Consider the following 12,012-nt stretch of genomic DNA (forward strand, 5'->3'; position numbering starts at 1 on the left):
TTGTGTGTTTTTCAAAATAGGGGACTAAACAGTGTGTTACGTAAAAATGTGAGGACTAATAAATTATTTACCCCAAATTCAATGGCCATAACTATCTCCAATGGTCACAGTATGTGATGATGTACATCGGAGGAAAAGGGGAGAAATACCTCAAGGAGAGGTAGTTGCTCCAAAAACTGATGATCCGAAGTACAAAACATGGAAAACTGATAATCACATGATTAAGTCATGGCTGGTTAGTTCCATGAACTATGGGATGCTGTTAAAGATTCCTATTCATGTTTTGAAAATACATTAGAATCATTCGAAATTGAGGCCTCTATCACTCAATACTTCAACACTCTTGCACGCTATTGGCAACACCTGGATCTGTTCGAATCCTACTCTTGGAAGTGCCCTATTCCTATTCAAAAAGAAAAGTTAAGGTTTCTGATTTTTCCATTTTCTATATGTGGTTATGAGATCTGTTTTAGCTTATAAAGAAACTCAAAACACTTTGAATTCTTCATCTCATGTCATTAAATGATTGAGCTATTGTCAATTCCAAGCACCATTACCTCCTTCTCAACCATAGCTATTTGAAATTGACTTTGCGTTGTTTAGTTTCTTTTTTTTTTTATTTTTTATTTTTTGCATTACAGCAATAATCAGTTGGGGGATAATGATTTATGGAGGCGAGAAGAAGAGACTAGAAAGTGATAGAGAGATGCAGGAAGGGTGGCTGTTTTGAGAGAAAAGGAAAAGCTAGGGTTAGTGGAGAGAGAAAATGAAAAGACAAAGGATAGAGAGTGGAGATTGAACAACAAAAGAAAGAAAAGTGGGACTCAAGTGGAGGGGAAAATGGTAGAGAAGTCTTTCCGAAAAGTGGGCTCCATATTTTATGATGAAAAATGGTTAATGCTGATGTGGCACACGACTAGCAGGTTATATGAGATACAATGTTAGGCACCACTAAGTTCAAGAATTTTTAAGTGAAAAAATGAAGTTTAAGTACCAACGTTTGAGAAAGGCCTCAGTTGGAGCTTGGAGGGCCATGGGTGTAATTTACCTGATGTTTCACTTCATCTCATTTTTTTTTTAAATTCTGTTTATAATCTATGGCCGAAACACGTGGTGGCTTGAGTTTGTCTCTGTTTATATTCCATGAGCTTTGCCATAGGATTTTGATGGTGGATCATCATAGACAACACAAGTCCCAAACCCATCAATCAATGCCACTAATAACAAAAAAAAAAAAAAAGATGTGAACAGGGAATACAAAAATCAAATATTATAAACCATGTGGGTGAGTTTTTGTGTTGAAAATGCATTAGTAGGTTTCCTGGCAATGAAATTGAAGTACAACAGCTTTTTCTGCCATGCATTAATTTTTTGTGATCATGCTAAAACATTCCCCAAAGTTTAGTGACTGTTTGTGCTTTTAACATGAGTAATGGCCCATGACAACTTACAAATCACTGTTCCAAAGCACTCAATAATGCAATGCTAGGTTGAGAACTGAGTTCAAAATGACCATGTCAGGCTTCTATGTCAACCATCTTGATAGTATTTTGAAGCGATGGTCTGTATGTTCTTGCTGATAGATTTTACATATATATATACTTCTCTCAATTTCGTGGTTCTTTAGATATGGCAAAATATCAGTAATTTTCCTCCTCCTAAGAAAACCGTATTCTGTTTTTCAAATTTGGCGATAACATTGAATACTGAAAAGAGTGCAGAAAAGGTACTCACTTAGTAAGTAGAGCACCAAAATAGGTAATCTAAGAAAGAAACTGCTAAGAAAGAAAATGTATCCCCTTGACAATCCAGGATCTGTTTTCAAATTATGCTACCCAATTATATGAATGTTGGATAGCGTTTCACTTCCAATCCAACCAACGTATGCTGTTGGCATTTATCTAATTTTGTAAATCATCAGGAAGCCCTACTCCTAGAACTAGAAGCTAAACTACTCTTAATCATTCATGGAGAAGACATAATCATATATCTGAATGGCTTTGCTTCTTACAAGTATCCTATTGCAATAAATTTCTTCTCCTAGTTAGGGCATGTCTATTGACTTTGGCTTTGTTCACATGGCCTTTACCTGGTGTATTCTGTTTTTTTTCTCTCCAAGTCATGAACTAAACCATATGGTACTTCCCTTCGAATGGAAAAAAAGGTCCTATGGTACTTACTGTTTTAGCTTACTCATTGGTTATGTTCATTTGTTAGTTTCTTATCTTGACATGATTTATAGCTTGTTGGATATTTTCTCTCTTTATCTTGTAGGTTAATTCTATTGGTGCCAAGGTATTAGAATTTATTTCAGATTTTGGAAAACCCACTACACCTCTTCCTGCAGCAATTGTTGCATGTGTTCCAAACAAAGTGCATATTGATGGAGTAGGTGAAACTGAGTTCAAGATATCATCAATGGAAATTACGGCTGCTATAGAATCAGGACTGGAAGAACCAATTGAGGCTGAGCCTGAGGTTTCCTTTAGAACTCATGCTGCCCATTTCAACTTAGTTGCTTTATATTTTTGTAGAAAGACCATATATTCAATTGAACTTTGTGTTGAATCTTCTGGTTTGCTGCAGCTTGAAGTGCCAAAAGAACTGATATCTTCATCACAGTTAGAAGAGTTGAGGTTACAACGTCAACCATCCTTTGCCCCTTTGCTTCTAGGAGTTAATATGTTGAAGCTGCATGACCAGGAAACAGGAATCACTCAATGCCGTCTTTCAAATGGAATTGCTGTAAATTATAAGGTAAGGCTTATATTTCAGTTTAGTGGCCACTCTCGTTATATGAAATTCGCTCTCCACTATTATGAGTTTCCTTAACATGCCATTTATACATACAACTCCAGATCATTTTGGAATAATAGTGGAAGAGGATTCTCATAGTAAGAGAAAGGAAAGGAGTACTACTTAAGATAGTGAAAACAAATTATTGAAACCGTCTTGAAACAATTGGCATTTTTCTATGTTGTTGCATGTGTGCTCGAGAAACACCTATAAGATCTGAAAGCAATATAGGACAAACACATTATGAACAGCTTATTCTTGAGTATTTGCACCAATGAATGACAGAGGTGAAAAGTTATAAAATGAATTGCTAATGAACCTTGTACAACTGTAATCAATAAACCGAAATCCTGCAAGGTTAGCAGGAAAATTCATTATTCTCCATCAGAAATTCTGTTTTGAAACTTATAATGAGAGACCAGTTCTAGGTACTAACCGTATAATTCACACAACACAAATAAAAATAATTAGGGGTGCTAGTTCCTTCATAGGTCTTAAAACTTGTTTGATGTGAATAGTTATATTATTATCATAAAGATACCAATCTTAGGATGCTAACCTTCTCTAAATGATTTCCAAGGGTAGAGAGGGTCAAATGAGTCACACATGCAATAGAAATTAAGAAATATTATCGAGGAAGAACTCTTATGTCGTCATTGCTACACTACACGTATAAAATTGTTTGTTATGTTATGTTGGGAAAAGAATCAGCCAATAGTTTGCCATTTATATGCTAAAGAAAGAAAAGGAAAATTTGACAAAATGCAGCTTCGAGAGTACATGTAGTGTAAGCTATTCTTGTATAGTTAGGTGACTTGGTTTTTGTCCGCTTGTTAAGATAATATAATATAAATTTATTGTTGCTATGCTATTATATGTATTGTAAACTATGCTATTATATAAAATTGTGATTGTTTCTTCAAAATTCTGTTAAAGTGCAATTTTAATTGCATTATTTTCAGTTTTGATTATTTCTAGTTCAACAGTAATAAAGTATAGCTGTTTTAATGTTTGATATATGCAGGAATGTCTCTTATCTTCCTTTAGTTACATTTTAGATATTATACATCTTCTGTCTTATAGATTTCAAAGAGTGAATCTCGTGGAGGTGTAATGCGACTTATAGTTGGTGGAGGACGAGCAGCTGAAAGTATAGAGTCAAAGGGAGCAGTCATTGTAGGTGTTCGAACTCTCAGTGAGGGAGGTCGTGTGGGCAACTTTTCAAGGGAGCAGGTAAATGAAAACACATTTTGTGCAGCTTTATTGTTACTGTCTACATCCACAGGAATTATTCATCTGCTTTTTGGTAGTAGTCGTGACCAATGTATTCGCATAGAGAGGATAAGCAAAATGAGAAGAAAAAAAGTAATATTCCAGCCATGTTCTTTATTAGTAATTTTTGGTGCTCTCCCTAGTTAGCTGAAATAACTTTTCTAATATTTTATTAAGTTATGATTCTGTTTTATTATCAGAGATTATATTTTATGTTTTTGTCATCCTGATCGTTCACCGCACACCAACTGGCCGTCAATGTATAGCAATTGTGAATAGGCTGAATTGCTGAGTTTTGTTTAGCCATCGAGCTGATATGAAAGAAGAGACTGTAAATGAATATAAAGCTTCAAGAGTTCTGTTGTTAGATCTAAATGAATGCACAGTTGAACTCATTCAAATCCCTTCTCCTGTATGTACCATAGAATTTGGGTTTCACAAAAAGGGCAACCTGGTCATCCCTTTTCCTGTATGTACCATAGAATTTGGGTTTCACAAAAAGGGCAACCTGGTCATGACATGATAAAATATGTGGGTTTTTTATTCTATTTTATTTTTATAAATGTTTTAGAAAGAATCAAGTAGGAATTTGTCATGTTATTAGAGTAATTAAGGGGAATTATTTAGGTATTAAATTAGGTGGTTAATTGCTTTATTATTTGCCTTGTTTTTTGGTTTTAAATAGTTGTTATTTCTGTTTAGAAGTTTGTTACAGCAGCTGTACTATTTACAGCTGTTGGGACTATAACTGCTGCCACGTCAGCAGTGGTTTCCTATTTAGAGTCTCTCTTGTAAGGTAAACGTATGAGATTAATATTAAATGAAACTTATCTCCTTCTTCCTCTCCTCTCTACTTTCTTCTCCCCTAATTCTCTGCTTTCCGTCTTCTTTCTATCCTTACTGTCAGAAGTCGTAGTCCTGACATTGTAATCATAGAATGCGTTCGTAGGGGTAAATTAACAACTCATGGATAGATGTTCATGGCTTCATGTTTAAATACTCTGTTTGCACCGGCATAGGTCATTTTTTTTGAAGCATGGCATACAACTGATTTCTCCATTGTTACTGCCTCGGTGCCACCTTTCTGAAGTTTGTTGCAAATTGTCACAAATAATGATGCATGCCATGTGGTTGTGCAGTAAAAATGCTAACCGATACAGTACCCTAATTTCCCTACTTTTCCTATGCTTTGCATGAGTGAGAATCAAGGAGGAGTTGTACATAGAATGGGTTTTGAATGGCATTAACAACTTATGAATAAAAGTTCAAACTTACAACTCACGTTTGCATGTGTTGCATGAATGGGTCATTGGCTTTAAAACCTTGACATAATCTGGTTTACCATCTTCATCACTTCTATCTTTATCTGAAATTAGTTGCAGATTATCAGACAATGATGAATGTTGTGTGGTTTTGCTGTAAAAATGAAGATGTTTGAGTTGCATAATTTCTCCACATTTCTGAGTAGCTGATTGCCTACATGTGTTGTACTTCAGGTAGAACTTTTTTGTGTGAATCACTTGATAAATTGCTCTTTGGAGTCAACAGAGGAATTCATCTGCATGGAGTTTCGTTTTACTCTAAGAGACAATGGCATGCGAGCAGCATTTGAACTTCTCCATATGGTGCTTGAGGTAACCTGCTTATGGACCTCATATGTGAGTCTTAGGAGCAGGGGAAGGCTTGCCCCCAGTACACCCTTGTGGTGGGACCCCTCCCCGGACCCTCGCTCAGCGGGGACGCATAGTGCGACCGGGCCGCCCTTTTTTTTTTTTTATGCTACATTTTAGAATGAATATGGGATGTTTTTGGTTCCACCAACTGTTTGATCTTTGTGTCTCAGCATAGTGTCTGGCTGGAAGATGCATTTGATAGAGCAAAGCAGCTATATTTGTCATACTATCGGTCCATTCCCAAAAGTTTGGAACGCGCAACTGCTCACAAATTGATGACAGCAATGTTGAATGGAGATGAGCGATTCGTTGAACCAACACCACAATCATTACAAAGTTTAACATTGAAAACTGTGAAGGATGCAGTGATGAATCAGTTTGTGAGTGGTAACATGGAGGTATGTAAAAATTCATGTTTGATTCTGAATATTCACATCTCGGTGCAAGGTTCTCATCATTTGAAGGGTGCATACCTTTTCTTCAGGTTAGCATTGTTGGGGACTTCTCAGAGCAGGAGATAGAGTCCTGCATTATTGACTACCTAGGCACTGTTAGAGCAACAGGAGATTCCAAGCGAGAACAACGATTTATTCCTGTCTTGTTTAGACCTTCCCCATCTGATTTGCAGTTTCAACAAGTAAGACCTGAACCAAAATTATTTATAATTGCATTCGTCTAATTTTGAAATTGGATTAGGAGTTCTTGCTATGCAGAAGGCATGAGGATTAGATGGGTGAAAAATGAACTGATTTTTTTTTTTTGGTGTTACACATGTTAATGTTTTAGTAAGTTTGAGGGTTGACAAGAATATGTTTTTGGTGAACAGTGGGATGATATTGTAAGAATGAAAGCTCTTTTAAGGGAAAACAATGTGAATTAATGTACTTACTGCTTGAAATCACTTACTACTATTTTTTATTATTCTATTTGGAAATTAATATGAACCTTTCTATCTTGGTAAAATTGAATTCATTTGATATTCTAGTGTTTGTAATCTTCATTTTTAGCTTTGATTTCTGCTGGGTGGTAGCTGTTCAGAATCAACTTTATGTTTTTTTTGAAGAATATATTTTTCTTTTTTTCGCTTGCATTTGAGCCCTTAATATGCTATTCTGAGAATTCTCTAGTATGAGATTGGACCAGGATATAGTATTGGTGAATATTTAACTAAAAGTCAAACCAACCTTGATCTCAGCATTGTTGTGGCAGCGCTAGCTTAATAGAAGGTAGCAGTGAGGTTGCCTTGGCTTGGCTGTTTGCACTGCTTACTATGTAGATATTGTTTTCTTTTGCTTAGAAGGTTGCTAAAGTTATTTTGCCTGGTACTCTTTGTATTGACGATATATGTGTTTATAATTTGGTTTCGTATAATTAGGTATTCTTGAAAGATACAGATGAAAGAGCATGTGCATACATTGCTGGTCCCGCACCAAACCGTTGGGGTTTCACAGTTGATGGGAAAGATCTCTTCGAGTCAATTAGTGAATTTTCAGCACCAGGTGAAATAAAAAATTTAATTCTTGCCGTTTGGTCCTTTCGATCCTTCTTGAAGAGAAAAGTGCCTAGTAACCAAACAATAGAATATCCTGTTATATTGCTTTGGCATCTCTTATTATATACATTTGTTGATGACAGCAAATTAGATAGTAACATGTAATCTCACATGAGGAAATATTTCAGTTACTTGTTATTTGGATTATGCTTTTAGCTGCGTTATGAGAGGTTTAGCTTCATTGTCATTTTATTGTACAGCATTAGATTGCGCCATTGAATTGGGATAAACCAAGTGATAGTTTCATTTGGTGAATGTTTTGGATATGGACACAAAATGGTGGGCTTTATCTTAAGAATTTGGTATTTTTTCATCATTGTGATACTGAGTTGTAGCTATAAGTTTTTATTTCTTCCTTCGGTAGCTGCCTATATTAACTGCTCCAGAGCTATTGCATTTTTTTCCCTTAATAAAATATCTGGCATGTTTGTATCCAGAAATGCATGCAAACCTGGTGGTAATTTATAATGCTATGAGCAAACTAGAAAAAATTATCCTCAACAGTTAATGAATTACTTATTAGTTTTAGTGGTTCACTTTGCGAGAGATGTATTGTAGGAACCACTAACTGTTTTTGATGTTCAATATCTTCTGTATTGGATTCCAAACTAAACTGTAGCCATTTTATGCTGCTTATAAATGCGGATGATGATGATTGATAATTTGTATATTCAAACTTTATTGTTTTTTTGTAAATCTATCTGTTGAATGTTAATTGGATTTTTTTATTTTTATTTTACATAACAAATTTGTTGGCTATCTTTGTGAAGTGTTTTTTTTTCTTCTTTCACTTTTTACCAGACTTGCCTACTATTGAGATCTTGTATCTTGCAGATGCACAGCCAAAAGAGGAACATCTTATAAATGGGAAGGATGCTTTGAACGATTGTCAAAGAAAACTCCCCAGACATCCACTTTTCTTTGGAATAACAATGGGGCTGCTGGCTGAGATCATAAATTCAAGGTAACTCTTACCAATTATTACAAGCCCCTACCATCACACTACATACTTTTTTTTTGTGGGGAAGGGGGATAATGAGATAAAAGAAATTTCTCAACCGCCATCCTTGTTTCCTTGCCACCATTAGGTGATCTGCATCCTTGTTGCCTGATTTTTCTTTTCCTTTCCCCCCTTCAGTTGGGAAATTTACTTTTACTTTTCCTTTTATAGTGAATTAGAACATTCCGTTTTTGTACAATATTTGGATACCTGACCGGAAAAGGACTTGTTCATAACAAGAAGAAGTTTCTACCTCTTCCTATCTGTCCAGGGAAAAATGGATTTTCACTGTTTGAATTTCTTGGATTTAAAAAAAAGGGCCAAATAATCTTTTGTTGACTTCATTGCAATAGAAAATGGATGACTGGTTTGTGTTTGGTCATTATGGGTATGTGAGAATCACATGCTTTTTGTCTGCAATGGTGCATATCAGATGAAAAGTCCGACCTTTGTAATTGTAGCATGATAACAGAAAAAAGGACATTGATCATGGAAAAAAGAGGAAGACACTGATTTTTAGAATTTTTTTTCACTTCTGTAAAATGCCCTCAGGTCAAATGTAAATGATGCTATTTCCATATTAAATTTTGTTGGCTACCACCATCAGTCAATAATGACGAGGAAATTACTTTAGATGTTAAGAATTATTAATATGTGCAGTAACTTAATATTTTAATACAAATTTGGTCCCTTAATTTTCTTAAAGGTTCAATAATAGTGCTGGTAGAGACTGTTTAATATGATCCAATGACAGTGGTTGACACCATGATATGTGCCTTCAATTAAACCCTGCAAAAGATTCGCTAGAGTTATATTATTTGCATCAGCCAACTTATATGATATACAAAGTCATTAATGTAGTTAGTTCCTGAGGATTTGTTCGTTACTTCACCTGTAGTATATTTCTAACTGTCGTTCGAAAAAAATTAATTGTGCTTTATTTATTTGTATATTCTTTTTCTATAGGCTATTCACCACAGTCAGGGATTCTCTTGGATTAACGTACGATGTATCATTTGAGTTGAGCCTCTTTGATAGACTTAATCTTGGATGGTATGTAATATCAGTAACATCAACTCCAGGCAAGGTGAGCTCTCATTTCCTTATAATCTACATATAATTATTCGTCATCGTCCCAAAGTTGTTCACCCGCTTTTGGAATCATAAATGTGCAGGTATATAAAGCAGTTGATGCGTGCAAGACTGTTCTAAGAGGGTTGCACAGCAACAAGATTGCGCAAAGGGAGTTGGACAGGGTTAGTTTACAGAACAATTACAACACTTTTTCTTTACCCTAATTGCATTTAGAGTAGTATATGGATGTTTTGCATAGCAACAAGGTTAGACTATAATTGATCATTGGATGGAGATGTTCAGCATAGCAACAAGCCTACCTGGGGAGTTGGACAGGGTTAACATACAGAACAATTAGAGAATGTTCTCTGTCCTATAGTTGATAGCATTTATGGTATTGGGATGCATTTAAGTAAATATAGCTACTTTGGACTTGATTTCACTCTTGATTAACTGTTCATTTTGGGATTAACTCAAAAGCATGGGCTTCGTCTACTTTTTTTTTTCAATTTTCAGTTTTATGCGTGCCATTGGTGATAATTCATCTTCCGTTATAGATTGGGATTTCCCGTACTGATTTTGATGGATGTGGATGCATCTCTTTGAATCACAGGCAAAACGAACTCTTCTGATGAGACATGAAGCTGAGATTAAGTCAAATGCCTATTGGCTTGGATTGCTAGCTCACTTGCAAGCGTCTTCTGTTCAAAGGAAGGTAAACTCAACATTTTTCAAGCTTGATCCTGTGTCAAGTTTCTCTATTATCTGCTGGATACATATGAACAATGTGTTCCAAAATCCCCTTGCTATTTTTTTGTAGGAATTCTATATTAACGATTATTATTATTATTTTTTATTATATTCTTTTTGGTTTTCAGGATATTTCATGCATTAAAGATCTTACTTCACTTTACGAAGCTGCCACTATGGAGGACATATACCTTGCTTATGAACAATTGAAGGTTGATGAAAATTCGTTGTATTCATGCATCGGGGTTGCTGGCAGTCAGGCTGGTGATGAGAACACTGGTGAGTGTACAGAGTTGAAATTTGTGGAATCATTCTTTGTTTCATATTCTTTGGTGTAATGTCTAGAATATTTGAGTATCTGTCAAGTTGAAGGAAATTGTTCTCACTTCCAAACTAACATTTGCATGTCTGGTATCAACAATTTTGCGTTTGGTCTCCAACAGCATCTTAGTTTGGCTCTAAGTTAAAATTTGAGGAGGCAAAGTTAAAAATCAGCTCCAACAGCCTCTTAGTGGCTCCTGAAGCCTCTCCATCAATAGAGAATCTCTCTCCACTCTTAGTGCCTCCTTATTTCATTTTTTATTAATAATTTATTATTTTGGAGTCTCTCTCCTCTCACTATTGTTAAATATAACAATAATTAACAATTTTAAACCATTAAGAGTCAATTACTTATATTATTTTTAGAGTGGACTAAGAGGCTCTTGGAGATGCTCTTAGTATTGCTACCTTACTTGATCAGATCAAATGCTATTGGAATCCTATAACAAATTTTTTTTTTTCCAATGAAATGTTCTGCAGCTCTCTTACAAGAAGAAGAAGAAACGAGTGATGGTTTCCAAGGGGTTATTCCTGTCGGGCGTGGTTTATCCACAATGACAAGGCCAACAACTTGATTTTACAATTCAGTGGTGCTCAGCGTTAGAAGGTACATAACCTCAAGTCAGTGATTTTGATTCAGTGGAGGCTTATTAGGTTAATAGTTGTTGCTACATCAAGTTCAGTTACATGTTTGTATAAGATCCTCGTAAAGAAAACAACCCATTTTTGTTTGCGAAGATGATTCTAGATATTTCATTTTAACTGGTTATAACATATCGTGGTATCATAGTCAGGATTCTTCTTGTTTTAAAAAATTGAGTGAGAATAGATGTTGTTGGTGAGATATGAGATGGCTTGCGTGTGCATTATACCGTTGAATGCTTTTTCGAGCTAGGTTTGTTTGTGTAATCTAATCTGTATATTATTTTCTTAGAGAAAATAATTGAGATAGTTTCATCTAAATCTTGTATCAGATATATTAACAAGAGCCAAATTCTTCCCTCTTAGAACCGGAGAGAAAAGAGGCACAGCAGCCGAAGCTTTTAGCAGAATAAGCAACCTATGACGGGGCCATTGGAGCGGTTTGAGTTTCTCCCATTACAATATCTGAAAAGTTATACCTTCAAAATAAAAGGCCATTTTCATTGCGAACGTGTACATATAATCACCATTTGATTCCATCCACGAAATCTGAAATTGTAAATCAAATTGTGTGCCACAATGTAATTCATTTTACTGTAATGAGAAACTTATAGAACTAACTCGACTCTTGCATCCTTACTGTATGAAAAAAAAAATAGAATTATATGAAAATGTTAGCAATATTTTGTAAATATGCCAATTCCAATATTGTCATGTGTGGTTTGGGTGTGGGTACAGATAAATTATTTATTTTCTTAATTAATATGAATGGTTAAGTTTAAGTTTATAGAGTTTTCGCGCCTAAACTTAAAAACTAATCGAAGCGATTGGCGAGAGATGTAAGAATTGAAAAAAATTCCTTTTGGGTTCCTAGCACCGTTATAAAAACATTGCTAGATAGTTAATTTTAGGGATAAGTACACAAAAAATGC

At 35.2% G+C, this 12,012-nt stretch overlaps 1 protein-coding gene across 3 annotated transcripts in view; it reads left to right on the top strand.

Annotated features, from left to right (window-relative positions):
• LOC136218528 (stromal processing peptidase, chloroplastic) overlaps positions 1-11,772 on the top strand; it is a 32,498-nt gene extending 20,726 nt beyond the window's left edge. For 2 of the 3 annotated variants that reach the window (XM_066005452.1, XM_066005454.1), the window contains 14 exons: positions 2,275-2,478; positions 2,587-2,757; positions 3,880-4,029; positions 5,565-5,702; positions 5,912-6,139; positions 6,226-6,378; positions 7,117-7,240; positions 8,128-8,257; positions 9,260-9,380; positions 9,469-9,549; positions 9,981-10,082; positions 10,246-10,396; positions 10,919-11,045; positions 11,413-11,772. In XM_066005452.1, the coding sequence (XP_065861524.1) occupies positions 2,275-2,478; positions 2,587-2,757; positions 3,880-4,029; positions 5,565-5,702; positions 5,912-6,139; positions 6,226-6,378; positions 7,117-7,240; positions 8,128-8,257; positions 9,260-9,380; positions 9,469-9,549; positions 9,981-10,082; positions 10,246-10,396; positions 10,919-11,013 (1,848 nt within the window). In that variant the 3' untranslated portion in view covers positions 11,014-11,045; positions 11,413-11,772. The remainder of the gene's footprint in view (positions 1-2,274; positions 2,479-2,586; positions 2,758-3,879; positions 4,030-5,564; positions 5,703-5,911; positions 6,140-6,225; positions 6,379-7,116; positions 7,241-8,127; positions 8,258-9,259; positions 9,381-9,468; positions 9,550-9,980; positions 10,083-10,245; positions 10,397-10,918; positions 11,046-11,412) is intronic. The other variant, XM_066005453.1, reaches the window with a different exon arrangement.
• The last annotated feature ends 240 nt before the right edge of the window (positions 11,773-12,012 follow it).

Source organism: Euphorbia lathyris, chromosome 2, assembly GCF_963576675.1.
Source record: "Euphorbia lathyris chromosome 2, ddEupLath1.1, whole genome shotgun sequence".
Lineage (NCBI taxonomy): Eukaryota > Viridiplantae > Streptophyta > Magnoliopsida > Malpighiales > Euphorbiaceae > Euphorbia > Euphorbia lathyris.